The sequence below is a fragment of the Cydia amplana genome, chromosome 15 (assembly GCF_948474715.1).
Source record: "Cydia amplana chromosome 15, ilCydAmpl1.1, whole genome shotgun sequence".
NCBI lineage: Eukaryota > Metazoa > Arthropoda > Insecta > Lepidoptera > Tortricidae > Cydia > Cydia amplana.
This window is the reverse complement of record NC_086083.1, coordinates 3,359,486-3,377,435: the sequence shown is the minus strand read 5'-3', so window position 1 is coordinate 3,377,435 and position 17,950 is coordinate 3,359,486. Positions and strand designations below refer to the sequence as shown.

The window sequence follows — 17,950 nt, the reverse complement described above, 5'->3', positions numbered from 1 at the left end:
AGTATGTATATCGTCGCCTAGCACCCATAGTACAAGCTTTGCTTAGTTTGGGGTTAGGTTGATCTGTGCAAGATGTCCCCCCAATATTTATTGATTTATTATTTATTGTTATTATTTTTACCCATACATAGAACAATCTTAGAATAGGGGCCTCAATTTTTTTTCTACTCCCATATCACAATTCGGACGTCCCAGCCGGGCTAGCACATGATTGGCGCGACAGTATCTCGCAGCGAGATAAGACTACCCGACCCTCTTTTATTAACATAGTCAGAAAAAGACGGGTAGTCATCTCGCCGCAAGATAATGTCGCGCCAATCATGTGCTAGGGGTGCAGGTATCGGTGGAGACAGTCCTTCGAGTCAACAATTGGCGAGAGGACTCACAGAACCGAGAAAAGTGGTGCGCTGTCTTGTGTCGGAGGCCGAGTCTCATTTTGGGTCACTGAACCAACGGAGTAAGTAAGTACTGTCAAAACTGTTTATAACTGCGGATACTATAACGTACCGGATCATCGACTGTCCTGTTTCCTTTTCGAGAACCGAATTAAAACGGTTAACAACCAGGGGCCGGCCCGTTTCTCAAAAGCTTGTAACTTGTAATACAAGCGGATGTCACTTTTTGACAACTGTTGTCAGAAAGGGACTTCCCAAGTGGAAGTTACAAGCTTTTGAGAAACGGGCCCAGATCCTAGTTTGGACAAACTTTAATTCTTAGATTGGTTCTATTTTTAGGGTTCCGTACCCAAAGGGTAAAAACGGAACCCTATTACTAAGACTCCGCTGTCCGTCCGTCTGCCACCAGGCTGTATCTCACGAACCGTGAGCTAGACAGTTGAAATTTTCACAATGATGTATTTCTGTTGCCGCTATAACAACAAATACTAAAAACAAAATAAAATAAAGACTTAAATGGGGCTCCCATACAACAAACGTGATTTTTGACCGAAGTTAAGCAACGTCGGGCGGGGTCAGTACTTGGATGGGTGACCGTTTTTTTGCTTATTTTGCTCTATTTTTTGTTGATGGTGCGGGACCCTCCGTGCGCGAGTCCGACTCGAACTTGGCCGGTTTTTTTTTATTTAACAGTCAAAACATCAAAGTGCAGTAAAAATTCATTAACAATAGTGACATAAAAATTACACTCACCTGTTTTGCGTAGAATGGTTGGCCTGCAAATGCGACGACGGCGTCAGACTATGTCTCTTCTCTCTATGGTGGTGGTCCCTATGATTCCTCGCCACCATATAGTTCCCGTCCTTCCCGTGAGATGGCGACAGCGCCGCCTGCAGCCCTATACCGAAGTTTAACAACGAATCCGGGCCACTAGGCCGGTTCAAAATCTTAGAAGACGAAGGAGCGTCGAGTCGTGACGGTTCAGAATTGCTTGGACCTTCCTGGCTGTCATTATGATTCGCCGTAGAATTACTGTTCGCAGATGCATTCAATTTTGGACTCTCAGCGGGCGGCAGCGATACATTCAAAGAAGTATTCGTCGCGGTCGAGCTTTCGTTTAAACTTAGAACTCCCATAGAAGCGTTGAGAGACGAATCAGGGTTTTCATTTTCCTCTTCAGTTGGATTTTGAGTCGTATTAGAAGCGATTACGGTCGCATTTCGCTCGGTATTGTTATCAGGGGAGCTTGGCAAGCTCGGTTCGGCGCTTTCACAAGTGCTTTCGTTAGAGCTGGTGTTAGGAGTTGTCGTTGAACTGACAACTGAAGCTGTATTCACGCTGGAACTCGAGTCCGAACTGACGTTGTTCGCGTTGAAGTTGGCCACAGAAACGGGGAAATGTTCATGCGTTCTGACGTTTTGATATGTAGTGTCAGCTTTGTGTACTGGTGTTGAGTTATAGCTGTCATATTTGACAGTTCTGAGTCGATCGTAGTTTTCACCTATTCTTGACACGCTTTGCATCATAGTGGCTTGCGATCCGTGCGTTTTATTATGTACGTTGGTGAAGTGTATCAAATCTAATGAATGTTTGGTCTGGGCGGGTTCCAGTATGTTCCTGGGGGTGACGAGGCCGTGTGAGATGTGTTGTGGGGGGAGTATGTGTGGGGGGGAGTGGTAGTTGGGGTGGGAGTGGCTCATGGCCGGCATGTTCTGGTAGTTGCCGATGTTTGTGGTGGGCGTTGACATCGACATCGGTTGGTAGCGGTGGGAGTGCTGGAAACAACAGAAACTATAGTTACTTTTAATCTTTTGACGGTGTTTTTTTGTGTATTCATATAGTACGGTCGAGTTCACAACCATGTTCCTAAATTATATTTACACGACCATGTTGTCAGTGACATAGAGGCGTATAAAGATATTTTTGGAAAGTTGGCTTGTACAGACGTTTACTCGACTGTTACACCTAAATTAATAACTTCAATGTGACTTATGCAATAAATCAGAAAGAAAAGTAACAAACATGAAAAATTTTCATATAATGAAGGTTGATAAGGTAATCCTCGAAAAAGGCGTCTCGCAGCTGGCGTGGATTCCGCATTGCAAAGATGATTCGTCACACTTATCCTCATCCACCTATGTTATAGTATGGATACATCTAACTGCTTAGTACTTATGAATAGTACTTTATAATAAAAGTATAAATACCTGCGCGTGATGTCTATGTTCAGAATGTCCCGCGCGGGCGTGCTCGGGTAAGGGCGGCACGGGCCGGTTCAAGGGCGTGCTGGAACAAACATCACGGTGAAGATGACGGCTATAGTTAAATCATAGAGAAAAAAATACATAGAGTGCTCACTCCATACATCAGTTTTAGTACCAAAAAGACTATTAGCATCTAGCATCGAGTAGCGGAACTATCAGTACTGCTACTTGACAATAGATGTAGCAGTACTGATAGTTACGCTACTCGACGCTAGATGTAGACACTGAAATTAATAGTCTGAATTGATGTATGGAGTGAGCACTCTTGTCTTACTATATTTCTCTATGGTTAAATGGAGGTCTTTAGGAATAGACTACGCAAACCAATTTAACCCTTTGCCCGCTAAAAAGACGTCAACAGACTCGTGCGGCTACAGCCCAATATGAAACTTGGTGTATTTCATGAAATAAAAATATTAAAACGGATTATATTGAATTTATACTACATCCCGACGTTTCGAACCCTTTACAGCGTTCGTGGTCTACGGGTGATTGAGGAAAACTCAGTCTTTCGTGTATTTCGACAAGGTTCACGATGACACGAGAGGTTTGGCGTTCAAAGGGTTAACAACTTCAACTTCTCAACATTGCCGGGGTTTTTTTAAGAAATAGAACAGGGAGGAAAATAGGGATTTCCCGGCCAAGTAAAAGGGCCTCAAAAAATCTAAAAGTCCAATATCCGCCTAAGTCCCAATGTCCTTTTAAAAGGACTAAATCAACTCGAATTTCGAACTATAATAGAATAAAAGAAGATTCCGAATTAAAAACTGCCAAAATGACCCTGGGAGTTAGAAGGATATACGGTAAGGCGCTTGACGCGCAATGTGCGGCTCACTCGGCCTTCGCCTTGGTCGCTTTTTCTTTAGTATATGACATCTATAGATCAGTCAAATCTTACAATAAAAAAACATTGCGTGATGTAGTTCTATATTTTTGTGTATGTTGTTTGGAGTCCTTGGAGGAATGTGACACTATGTTTTGCAAGCAAAAAAAAGTTGTGCCCCCTTCGTAATTTGCAAGAAACTGCAAAAATTTCGGACTTTTTTCAGTTTTTGCACTTTTATTATAAAACTATGGGTTTTTGGTCAAAGCTTGCTATCTAATGTTGAAAGAACATTAAATTCGCCGGTGTACTGTTATATCGCCCCTGCACACATAACTCATGCATTTGCAGTAAGTAAGACAAATCTTGCACACCTCGATCTGTTTTTGTGTACGGACGAGTCACAAGTGTCACAACACGCACACAAACACATTTTCGTCAAAGAATTTCATCGTTTTCTGAGAGGAGGGCGAGGAAAATCGATAAATCCAGCAATTACATGAGACTAAAATATAATAATTGTGTTTAAATGTAATTAAACGTATGACATGTAAAACAAATATTACATGTGAAATGTAACACCTTCTTTTTGTAAATTTAATGTCCCCGACCTCTTTTTACAACAAAAAACCGAGCAATTAGGCATTTTTTCTGCTGCTGTGTTCACTCGCGCGTCTGGACTCGGTCTAGTTTAAAATCCGAGCGCAACTAGTTTTATTACCCGCGCTAGATCAGTTGATCTTGTACCTAGGCAAAGGGGAAATAGTGTGAATGCCGCATCCCTTCCGTGTTGATCGAAGCCCCTGCACACATAACTCATGCATTTGCAGTAAGTACCTGTTAATGAGATGTCTCGCGGGCTGGTTGAGCTCCACGAAGGCGATGGGGAAGATCCCGACCCGCTGCTCCAGCCGCCCCTCCGCCCAGTTCTCGTCCACTCGCCGGTGTACTGTTATATCGCCCCTGCACACATAACTCATGCACTTGCAGTAAGTACCTGTTAATGAGATGTCTCGCGGGCTGGTTGAGCTCCACGAAGGCGATGGGGAAGATCCCGACCCGCTGCTCCAGCCGCCCCTCCGCCCAATTCTCGTCCACTCGCCGGTGTACTGTTATTATCGCCCCTGCAACAATAGATAAAAAAAAAAAAATTTTAAATTTAAACTGTTTATTTCAGTAAAAAGACATTGTATTACATAGTAAACTTAACTACTAATCTTAACTTAAAAAGATTTTTGAGTTAAGGAGTCTTAAATTATTTACAAATTCATTTTTAATGGTTAGGTACATAGTAGACAAGACCGTAATTACATACACACATACATACATAGATAGAATACTCTTTATTGGCAGACCTCAGTAAAAGATAGAGATTATTAAATTGTACAACGGGACCTAATCGCGTATCTAAGTTTTTAAGATTTACCTCCGACGTTTCGAGGACGGCGTTGTCCCCGAGACAGAAGAAAAGATCTCATCCACGTTGTGTGTCGACAGAGTGACATCCCTAGTGCGCAAAACGTTCAAGCGGATAAACAGGACCAAATGCGGGTAGTTCAAAAAACTCGCGCGGTTAGATGCTGATGTCAACTTAAGCCAGTCTTCTCCGAGACCACGGGGACAACGCCGTCCTCGAAACGTCGGAGGTAAATCTTAAAAACTTAGATACGCGATTAAGTCCCGTTGTACAATTTAATAATGTGTAAAAATCGTGAAAGTTTAAATCAGTGTTAAGATAGAGATTGATGCTATAGCAAATATTACGCGCGGCGAAACTCTGCATAGGGGGCGCCACTTCCGCAATCCATCACAATCTGAGGGTCTACCGCAAACGAGAGTTGAAATTTTGTTATCTAAAATATCTATCACTCTTGCATATTCGATCGATAAAGAGGCAGATAGCTGAGTTTCGATTTTCGCGTTTCCCGGTAGGCTCTTTGTAAACAAACTGCCTTGATGTATCAATATCATATTTTATAGTCTGTGAAAACTTATCAAAAAACAGTTTAAGGCACAGTATGTATAAGTTACTCTATGGTTTACGATGGGGGCTAGTGCTGCACTCTGGCGGCAGAACATTGCAGTAATACTATTATTCCTTTAATTTTTCAAATAGAGCTTCTCAATAAAGGCATACTTTTTAATGTAAATTACTTTAATGGCAAATTTTTTACTGAACGAATATTCATTATAGGTACAATTAAGGCCTAAACGCGAAACTCAACTTGCAATATCTATATTATGATGCGAAATAAGAAATTAATCACCTCTATAGTTAGACCAAGAAAAGTCTGCAACGATTCTGATAGCCGACGCATTGCAAGTGTTATTAATACGTCAAAATTTCATAGAAGTTTGACGTTTAAAATAACACTTGCACTGCATGGGCTATCAAAGTCGTTGAAAACTTTTCTTGGTCTATTTCTGTTATTAATTAGTAGTAATAATAAAGGGATAAGTTCGCCTTTGTACTTCCATTACTGTAATTTATTTTTGTAAACCTGTGTTGTGTACAATCATAGACTAGGAATCCTCTAGACGGAGTTTAGAGCAATTACTTCATGAAACTGACCGATGCTGCCAAAAATACTGGGGTGCGGGGGACGAGGTGAGCGAGTCCCGTGCCGTGATTGGTCCGTTCAAAGACACGGACGTCACACAAAGACACTTTAGACTCGAAAATGGAGTAAAACCACCATATAGTCTGGAGGATGTCTTGTCTGTGTGTACAATACAGTGACTATACTACTATTAATAAAGTTATTAGTACCTTTATCAAACGCTAAACACCCCTCTTCATCCGGCGCGGACATTCGGAAGTCGTACAGCGCTTTACATAGCGCCGTCGGGACGGGAAGTGGTACTATCACCTGAAATTACAAATACGTACTTACATCACATTACACAAGTAAGCAAGTGTGGTCTTAGAGGGAAAAACTTGATGCAATTGTTTTCTTGTCTTGAGCTTAATCCCAAGAAGAGAGGGAGAAAAGACAGCCCAAATGGTCTACTTTGGGTTCTATTTCTTCCTACGTATATCTATCGAGTCAAGTTTATTATCATTCTCAATTCAGCAAATTAAATAAAGTCTCAAGAAAAAACAAGATAGTCAAGATAATCTAACCCGTGGGCCGAAGTTTGTAACCTCTTACAAATCTCTGTAAATTTTTGTCTCTTTCTAACAAATAGAAATGTCAAAATGACGGACAGGGACAGACGATTATTAACGTTTATGAATAACTCTTTAGGCTATAGTTATCCTCGTGAATCTAAATGTACATATTCGTTGCAATCTAATTTGAACCTTTCATGAAACAAATAAAGTCGCATTTCTTTTTTTCATTGGGTTTTAAAACAAACTAAATTCGTTCCAATTTACTTATAGAACAAGGTTCAAATTAAAATTTGGAAAACTTTCCACAAAGTCACTATAGACGTGGCTCCTTCCGCGATTTTGTCACGTCGCTACAAGTCATGAGGCCCACACCAATTTTGGTGTCTAGCCATAGTAGTTGCCACGCACCGCTAGGGAACGGAAGCCTGCTCGCGCTTGCGCCACCTAGCGGTCATTTATTTATTTATTTATTTGAAATATGTTTATATGACCTTACAGACAGATCCAATGCGCCATGAAACTTAACATTATACCAAGCAGGTACATATAACTATTACGAATAACAATCAGGTACAAACAAACAATTACAAATAACACAATTACAAATCACTATAGTCCCTTATCACATCCACAATTACACCTTAACGGATGTAGGCCTCGCATCCATCACCTCACAGAATCTCAGGCATTCATTTCTCACAGACACCCAACGCCACGCAAACAGGTCGCACTCGGGTGCTGATGCCAAGAGTGCATTCAACTGTGTGAGGGCACAGAGCAGCGGAGAGTTCAGTCGAGACACGGTGCGTCCCGCTGGCAAAGCCAACAGATCGCGTCGCCGCGGTCTGAGGGCTATCCTGGGGATGTCTGGCATATGTAGTCGCACAAGTCGACTCACCAATTCTGGACAGTCCGAATCACCGCGCATATCTGTTGTTATAGATGCGTTTTGTAGAGAGTGCACCTTCTGTACCTAGTACTATTATTTATTCTGTGATATAGGGTGGCTACATACCTGTAGGTAAGTGATAGGGAAGACCCCGCTCCGGCCGGAGGTTTCTCCTTGATACCAGAAGGCGTCCAGTTTCTTCTGAAGCAGTATTGTTTCGCCTTTCTTGAACGAGAGGTCGCTGCAATGTTACAAACAATATTATACCTACACATTGTTAAAAAATACATACGTTTGGTACTGAACAGAATAGAATTTTAATTTCATTGAACCTTTTACCTAGAAAAAAAAATGGGAATATACACCCAGATTTGGTAGCTCAGTTGGTAAAGCATTGCCAGAGGTAAAAGTTAGAATTAAATAGTTCAGGTAGTGACATTTTAGATTTATTTCTAAAACTTGCTAGATACATCCATTAGTTCCAAAAGATCACAGACAAATCATGTCACATTTAGTCTAGCGGGCGCAGCATGGTTCAATTTTTATCACCTGTCACTATGCCCGTCACTTTCGCACTTACTTACATACTTGTTAGAACGTGACAGGCATGGCGACAATCGATAAAAATGCGACCGTGTTACCGCCGTAGATCACATAACGTTTCTAGATCGCCCAGTAATTTTGTCAACGCTATTATTATATATTTGAAATGAAAAATATATTACAGGATATAACAGTTAAGGCCTATAATATGATTCATCTTTTTGACGGCGTCCATAAAGCTTTACAATACATAATCAGCACGATTATTAGGATTGCCGGAACTACTGGATGATTCACCCAATTTATGACAATTTTTAAATGAACGCTATTCAACACAATCAACTACTCATTCCTATCTACGTAATCATACCTCACGCATCGGATTATAGTCCCTATGACCATATCCATATGGTCTTCATATTATTATGAAGTAGCTGTGTAAAATGTTTTAGTCCTTATTTTTTTATTATAGCACATAAACAAATGTAACATTTAAGTAACAAAATAGTAAAATATTTCGGTATTCGTATAAAAATACGGTAAACATATTTCTTTAAATTAAGCCCAACCAATAGAGACTTAAAGGAACTGTCATATGGACCATATCATTCGACGCAAGATGTTAATCATAAATGCATGAGATATTTATATCGTGAGTCAGATTAACCGTGGTGGGTTTTTACTAAAATATCTGACTGGCATTTTACAATAGATTAGATAGGTACGGACTTTCCCTAAACTCGACATTTTATTCATTATATGTACCTACATATATTCAGTAGGTATTATTAATTATACAATTCTAATACCAAAACTTTTTTCGGGTGTCTTATATTTTAACGTTAATATTATATATGTCGGCGGCCAATCGTAAGATCAGGCAGATTGTAATGTTCCTCTGTAATGTTTTAACGATAGTGACATTAAACCAATATATAGGTAGGATAGGTTCGTTAGGTTGCTTTAGATGCCCGAAGGCCAAACTGCCCAGAAATAGGAGCCCCGCGTAGCGGGGCTCCGTCGACTTAGGTGACGTGACAAAGATTTTCACGTTTCATGATATGCCTGATCTTACGATCGGCCGCCGACACATATACTTCAAATTTTGTGTAGGAGTTTCGTGGCGTTGTATTATCTAATACAATAAATGTTCCATCGTCGAGAGCGCCATCTACAAAGGGCTTTGACCAGCTGTCAAATTCCATATAAAAGAGTGTACAGCGAGCTGCAAAATTGCATTAAATTCATCCATAATGTGCCCATGCAATTTTAGCGCCACCTATCGTTTAGTTTTTACGGGCGTTCCCCATTGTTATAAGAAACAGGAACATTTAGGAATGAGTAATAGGGATGATGACACATGTTGAATTTTATAACAAAATCTAGTAAAATAGATAGCAAACGAGCAATTTATCACAATAATGTGGATATTAAAATAAAATATTGAAAAATTACAAAATTACAGGACCTGAAAGTTTCAAAATTTAAGTTTTTTTTAACTTCCAAAAACGATAAAAGTAAGGGTACCATTCGATTCCTTACATTTCATCCAAAAAAATATTGTATAGCAACTACATATATACATAAACGCAATATTTCACCGACAAAAACGCAATTTTCTTGTTTTGTCCATACTACAGGATGGGCGATGACGTCACGGCCTCTGGCCGTTTTGTATAGGGCGTTTCGCGAGTGAAGTGCGACTGTCGGACTTTGACTACAATTTCTGACTTTTGTGTTACTTTAATGCAATGGGTCCCATATAGACATTTGATCCTAAAAACAAACCCGATCGATTGATACCATAAAAAAAATTAGTCATGTAGCCTATTACCCAGGTTCCTTGGAGATGAAGTCGTAGAGCGCGCGCCCGTGCGGCGGCAGCTGCTTGTCGCGGCTCTGACCGCTCTGCTGAGGCTGACCCTGAAACATACAAATATTATATTAGGACAATCTTACATAAGACCTATATTTAGTGAATAGTGACTAGAACGGGTCTAACGCCATATAATTGTGGAGGAGCATGTACACCAGAAGACCGGCTACACGCTGAGGGTGTTCCAGCTTCGATCGCGCCACTGCGTGCACTTCAACTGTTTTGTGGTGCACGTGCCGCGACCGCTGCAGGGGACCATCGAGTGTGCCGACTTCTGGTCAAAGGGTGGCGGTGTTTCGGAGGTTCCGGGGCAAACTGCCGAATCCGACACAAGACCAGACGATTCAAGGAAGCAACGCCGTTTTGTCGACTAAAGAGTGTTTACATTTAAGTTTTATGAAATGTACATGTATGTTCGTTTGTAAGGGTTTGCTGCCTGATAGGCCTTTGCTGCGCCTTAATTTAACGGTTTTTTTTATATAATGTCATAATTCTGTGACCATATCTAGTAACCCAGCTAAAACCAAGCTGAAATTTATCACAGGTTGAAAGTCTTCTTTTAAAGTAATCTCATTTTGCATTTAAACAAGTACGTCCTATGTTCCCAATTATGAGCCTGTCATAGTATAGAGGCAATGATGTCTAGGGCACACATTAAAAGACAATCATGACTTCCCTGCCCCAGTAACAGTACAGGATACGACCAAGACCCAACTAATCCTCATACGAGACACGTCTACTATATCGCTACGTATGTCAATGAGCCATGCCCCATTCATGCTAAGTACTCCATTGAGTCATCGTCCGGTTGCATCTGTCAATAGAATTTAAACTTTAAACAGTTGCAATAAGGTTGTATATTCATCTGCCGTGACCAGGTTACGTAAAGACTCATTTATAATATTTATTTGAAAGATGTAAACAAAAACAGAACATTTCTCGAAACCTCGATCGATTCTAGGGGAAGCCCGCCCAATGTTTGATACCAACAACTAATTTTTGCGAACTCTAATAAAACGAGTCGTCGCAAAATCGACTCTAGATCGTATGCCAAAGGTTTAAATTTTGTGGTGTGTTAATGTGTGATATGAGGTTGCGACAATTATTTCGTTACATTGACTTGCAATTACTGAAATTAGTTGCTACATTTTAGCGGTTTCTGATAATTAATGGTTTGCTAAGAATAACTAATAATAGTAACTGTTTGTTGCAAAAAAAAAACAGTTTCATAGCGTGGCGCAGATTTGTGTGTGTGCAACGGTAATTCGTGCCTACTAACTACGGTCACTTTTTTCTCAGAAGGACACCTGCTAAGAAGTAAATGATGATGAAATTGCAGATAATAATGATTAGCATTGTCCGTTAAACTTTTTACCTTTGATTTGTAATGACATGATGTCATGTTTTTATTGTAAGTCAATTGAATTATTGATCTGATGCAATGATTGTGCAAACCCGTACATTGCATCGTGTCTAAGATCTACTGCGTATTTGCATATATTATCGTTAATCGTGATAGGTAGAACCATTTGTTGCTTATCCCAGTTATTCCACTTCCTTGCTTACTTAGTAGGTCTAATAACGACTTAAAACATGCAAAAACATATACATCGTGCTGGGCAAAGGCTTCTTCCCAATATCTCTACTAAATTCGGTCCAGTACATAACAATATGATATGATATAGTATCGTCGTACTTGCCCTTTCGCTAGATGGCGTATCCATAGCGCCGAAGAAGTCAATGAAAATAGTCTAATGTAACTAATGTATAATAATATACCTATGATTGACCCATGACCATGTGGGATCCCGCTATAACCTATAGTAGACATTAGTATGACCGTGTCAAAAGCCTATAGGTACCTGTGCATGTCTATTGGTCCGTTGCGACGGTAGCTTCATGCGTGGAACATTGTTCCGCATGCCCTCCAGGATCCTCATGAGCAGCACGTTGAGGGGCAGCTCCTCGACCTTCGTCTCTACTAAGATGCGGCATTCTGGGCATCGTAAATCCCACTATACCTTAAGTACTGTTCCTAATGTAAAGACTGTAAAGTGCAGGACCCAAGATTGACCCTTGTGAGACCCTGCTATACCCTATAGTAGATGTTAGTATGACCGTGTCAAAAGCTTATACCTGTGCATGTTAGTATGACCGTGTCAAAAGCCTATACCTGTGCATGTCTATTGGTCCGTTTCGACGGTAGCTTCATGCGTGGAACATTGTTCCGCATCATTCCGCATCCCCTCCAGGATCCTCATGAGCAGCACATTGGGGGGCAGCTCCTCTACCTTCATCTCTACTAGGATGCGGCATTCTGGGCATCGCAAATCCCACTATACCTTAAGTACGTACTGTGCCTAATGTAAAGACTGTAAAGTGCAGGACCTAAGATTAACCCTTGTGAGACCCCGCTATAACCTACAGTAGATGTTAGTATGACCGTGTCAAAAGCCTATACCTGTGCATGTCTATTGGTCCGTTGCGACGGTAGCTTCATGCGTGGAACATTGTTCCGCATCCCCTCCAGGATCCTCATGAGCAGCACGTTGGGGGGCAGCTCCTCGACCTTCGTCTCTACTAGGACGCGGCATTCTGGGCATCGCAGCTCCTTGTGGGATTCCACTATAACCTGTAAGGAAACAAAAGTATGTTAACGCCTGTCTTAAAAACTCCTTAGTATAATTAGTATAACCAGCACCAATGTTATTGATTGTAAAGTTGTTTATAACTGTAAAATAATTTGTAGCTTACTGACGCCATAGTAAGCCCCCATGCACATTATGTCTCTCTTTCATCTTCTGTGTCTGTTACATAGAGATTAGCACTTTTTATCCGATTAAAGCTAAATGAAAGGGATTAAGATTTTGTCAATCAAATCAAGCGCACTCAGAACATTTAGATACACTACTTGATTTACTTTATTTCTGTAGAAACATTTATATCTATGCCAAATTACAGCCTTCTAACACTACTGGTCACTAAGCTAAACCACAGATAGACGGATAGTCAGACAGACGAACAAGAAAAAGTATTACCTACAAGGGTTCCTAATTGTCGACTAAGAAACCCATAAAAGACGTTTAGCTAACAGTCTACGTCGGTCGGTCAACACGTGTGGCTCCTGCTGAAACTCCTCGCTATGGAACTAAACATGTCGAGCAATTTTCGCTTAAAGACGTGAGTGACCCATTTTAACATATATATGTCTAGCTAGGTAATGCGACACAACGCTGCCACTCATAAATATAAACGCTATGTAAACAGAAGATAATGTCAAGCTCGTCTGAAAGTTCTAAAACGATGTTTACGCTTCCCAGAAATCAGCCAAGCCTGGAAGTTTCCAGCTGCGCACTTTTAGGTCTTATTATAATACCTAATACCTATTAAATTCGTCCGTTGCCAACTAAAACTAGAAGTTAGGACACAGTCTGGAACCCTGTATCGATTCAGTCTGAACTGAAATACATAGTAAGTCTTTTGAAAAGTAATTTTCAGTTTCAGGTAAATTTACAGAGATTTGCTAATGCGACTTTAATTTAAAAGGGTAAACTTGGCTCGAGAGAAAATAATAACGAAAACATGTCTAATTCTAATTTATTTTCAGTTGTAGGTATACCGTTGCCCTGCATAACATGGCAGTATAACGCCCCCTCTTACAGTGCGGACGATGGTACAATCACCTGCAATAATATGTTACTCTTCGAAGGCCGCAAAAATATCTGACACGCTCTTATGGCTCTACAAATAAGATCGTGTGTGATATTTTTGCGGCCTTCGAAGAGTAACATATTATTGCAGGTGACTTTACAGTCAGCAACAGAAGTTGCTAAGCGGGCCAGGTGTTCAAAATTATCTTGACGCGACTATATTATTAAGAGAATAAGAGCGTGTCAAGGTAATTTTGAACACCTCGTCCGCTTAGCAACTTCTGCTGCTGACTGTACTAATCTCGTAGTTCAGAATCTGCATAGCCATTAACCGGACCTCTCGTGTCGGTAATGGGTTTACGAGTAATAAACCGGTAATTAACGGCTTTAAAACACCTACAGACTTTCTCTGCACAATATTGTTATTGTGCACACTCTAATCTGTTGTGTTGGAAACCGAAATGATTAGACGGAAATATTTTTAAACAGTGTATTAATATCGCAGATAATATAAAGCGACCGAACGATAAAAAACCAATTCCTCAGTAACTTCAGCGTAGGAAGATATTTGAAATATTGAAAATTGAAAATATTGAGACTGACTCCACGAGACTGGCCTAGCCTAGTGTGGCGGTCATAGGTTAAGTAAACCATATGTATTCTTTCTGGTAAATAAACTATTTTTTTTACTAAAATAATAAATATTAATGGACATTTTTACACAAATTGACTAAGCCCCACGGTAAGCTAAAGAAGGCTTGTGTGTGGGTACTCAGACAACGATAGATATAATATACAAATACTGAAATACATAGAAAACAACCATGACTCAGGAACAAATATCTGTGCTCATCACACAAGTAAATACCCTTACTGGGATTCGAACCCAGGACCGCGGCTTCACAGGCAGGGTCACTACCCACTAGGCCAGACCGGTCGTCAAAATGACATTCATTACAGGTTAAGATGTAGATGTAGCAATGCTCTTGGATTTCAACTGCAAGAGTACTACATATCTAGTCTAGATCTAGAGTTCCTCGAAGTGGGGCACGCTAACCCCCAGGGGTTTGCCAGTGATTGCAATATTTGCAATGGGTTCGCGACAAGAATTAGCAATGTAGGTATGTCATTTGTATGTCATGTTCTTTTTCATATTAGTGAGCAATAAAGAATATTTGTATTGTATTGTACGGCATACGGAAAAATTTAATAGGGATTTAATAATAATAGCGTGGGGTTAATATAGGTAAGTTTGAGAAACCCTGTTGTACACTCAAACTCATAGAAAGTTGCAATAAAAATCGCCTCATGTCAAATTAAGACACGTTCTTTCTTAAATTTCCAGGCTCTATTATACGTATTGTTAATATATTTGTTTGTAAATATACGTATCAATAGTACATCAAGTGTGGCTTCAAATCTACCTATATTTAATCTTATCGCGCACCGATAAGTTTTGTGAGTCAAGGTGACGTGATTACCTACTTCCTAAATATTCATGTGAAGAAAGCTAAAAAACCAGTTCGATTGGCCAATTTGTTTCCCAATCACCAAAACCAATTTATTTCTCAATGACAGATTGGTTTGACTAATTGGGGCATTCGGCTGTCAATACAAATAAGTTTGTGGCAAAACAATGGTACAAGCTTTTATCGCTGAATGTACTTTTCTTTCCACAGGCAAATAAAACTCATCGAGACAATTCTAAAAACCTCAAACACAATCAGGTTGCATTGTTTTATACTATCCTATGGCCGCCTCCTGTCTCCATCATCAGATCAGCTCGATGGGACCATAATATGTAACCCGACGTATGCAAATTTTCAGCCAAACCGGAAATCGGGAAGTGGGTCCAATGGAACTTCCAAGATTTGACCCACAATAACAAATTAACATACATACTCGTACTAAAAGGGCAAGTTAAATACAGATGTAGTTCATAATTGTTTTTCATCGTATTTTCACGGAAACGCACGAACGTGTCTTGCTATTTCAGTCAGTCTCGGTACAAAAAATACTGATGTTGAAGTAGCATGACAAATACGAACGTTGCCGAGAAAATACGATAGAAAACAATACATCTGTAAAAGCTTGTAGCTTTTACGCTTAAGCATGTTTGCTCAAGTGGGGTGTATCCTCTACAAATATATGGAGGTGTACCTATCAAATTTCATATTAAGTTTTAGATTATAATATGCAGATTTATCTACCCCCTGGTGGTAAATATCACGGATGCCCTAGAGGGAAAAGAAAATTGTAAATTTTGATGTAGATAAGCTTTACCAACTTCATACTTACAGGTTTTTATAGCGTGTCTGAATTATGTACAGTAAGTCATAGGAGTATTCATATTTTACCGTAATCCATTGATATAAGGCGGAAAATTGTATACATATGTATGAAAACATAAAAAGTGTATTATCACTAGTGATAACTCAGTTATCAACGTGAATATGCAAATATGAGAAATGGGAAAACCCGTTTTCATATTTCTTAGAAAAGATGTAGTTTCTCGAAATATTAACTTTTCTCTGAAACGCTGATCCGAGCGAAATTGCTTGCAAGAATACCAGAGATTTTGAACCTGATAAGATATAAATAAATAAATAATAAATAAATAAATATTATAGGACATTATTACACAAATTGACTAAGCCCCACGGTAAGCTCAAGAAAGCTTGTGTTGTGGGTACTCAGACAGGGTCACTACCCACTAGGCCAGACCGGTCGGTGACAACAACAACAACAACACAGATATGTAACCACAGACAGTAAAGCTTAACAAGAAATTAATGTAATTGTATGTCTTATCTTAACAACGAGTGTAAGAAGTTTTGCACATGTTCGTAGTTCAGAATGTACACTCGCCATCAGATATATCGGAGCGGCCAGGGTGCTCACAAATATCTGAACACGCCTCTATTGTCAAGGCGTTAGAGTGCGTGTTCAGATATTTTTGAGCCTCAGCCGCCCCCACATATCTGATGGCGACTGTATCAACATATTAGTATTATTTAATTTAAACTGAAAGTAAAGACATAACATAAGTATTGGTAAGCATAAGCAGCACGCCACACACGAAGTCATAGACCTCGGTAAATAATATAATCGACGCCATACTGTTGCCATGGCAACACAGCTCGGAAACAGCGAACTCGTTATATTCTGTGCTATTGGGCACTTAACCTGAAACAAAATGTATCTTCAATAATACTCGTAGCGTGTGCACAATTATACCAGAAGGAAAATACGAGTAAGAGTATTAGGTATCTTTTTTTACAAACTGACCCACATCTGATCCTAGTCATGTATAGGTATCTAAAAATGTTTTTTTTTCTTTCTTTTAATAAGGTCAGATGTCGTTAGAGGTCTAATTTCCAATAACGTGCTGTGTATAACAATAAATAGCTAAGTCTGGTAAAATGATCAGTGTAACAAGCAAAAGAAATCACATTACAATTTCCTCTGAATCAAACGCACCAGGATGTATCAAATTTGTACCTATAAATATGCTTAATTAGTAATTTCTATTACATAAGTTTGACATGTATGAAACTCGAGACGAGAGTTAAATTCACCTCGGGCTATAAAAATAGACGCGTTCAAGCAAACTTAATTACCCGGCCGTTCCAAATAAAGTCAGATTTTTTAGGCTAAAAACAGCAGCTCACAGTTTCAGTCTAAAATGGACAGTCCTGGCTAGGGTTACTGAGCGTCAGGGATTAGGATTAAGTTTCAGGAATTTAAATTACTTTTCAGGAATGTGAGAGGATAGGTAGGTGATTTCATAAATTTATGATTAGTGAAACATGACACGGGTTATTGTTATTACTGTTATTAGACAAGCGATTTCAGAAATAAACTCTGTTCTAACATTTACGAGGGGCGTTCAAAATATTCTCGGTATTGATATCTTACAACCTCTTCTAAAATTTCTTTCGTTACTGGCCGCTCAGGTTTATTCATTGACATTAAAAAAAAGTATAATTCGAACCGAGATGTTCTTTTGTTTTTCTGCAATTGCTGAACAAACATGAACATCATGTGGGAATTGACAATGTTAACTAAATTAGAACATCGATGCGTGATAAAATTCTTGACAAAACAGGGTAAAAATCAAAAAACCATAAAAGAGGAAATGGATTGTGTTTACCGTGAGTCTGCTCCTTCTTTATCTACCATTCAAAAGTGGTCAAGCGAGTTTAAACGTGGAAGGGAGAGTGTTGAAGACGACCCTAGACCTGGCCGGCCTGTAGTAGCTACTTCACAAGAAAATATTGATAAAGTGGAAAAACTTATATTGGAAGATGGTCGAGTGAAGGTAAAATCTATAGCACAAGTAACCAATCTCTCTATTGGTACCGTACATGATATTATCCATGACCATCTTAATAT

The 17,950-nt window shown here is 39.6% G+C and overlaps 1 protein-coding gene across 1 annotated transcript in view; it reads right to left on the bottom strand.

Moving 5' to 3' along the window:
• The window catches only part of LOC134654768 (E3 ubiquitin-protein ligase SH3RF3), a 54,005-nt gene that overhangs the window by 15,889 nt on the left and 20,166 nt on the right, over positions 1–17,950 (bottom strand). Inside the window, exons 3-9 of the mRNA XM_063510238.1 lie at positions 12,367–12,537; positions 9,864–9,952; positions 7,613–7,727; positions 6,253–6,352; positions 4,480–4,606; positions 2,603–2,681; positions 1,149–2,170 (exon numbers count right to left, since the gene is read on the bottom strand). Coding sequence (XP_063366308.1) covers positions 1,149–2,170; positions 2,603–2,681; positions 4,480–4,606; positions 6,253–6,352; positions 7,613–7,727; positions 9,864–9,952; positions 12,367–12,537 — 1,703 coding nt within the window. The remainder of the gene's footprint in view (positions 1–1,148; positions 2,171–2,602; positions 2,682–4,479; positions 4,607–6,252; positions 6,353–7,612; positions 7,728–9,863; positions 9,953–12,366; positions 12,538–17,950) is intronic.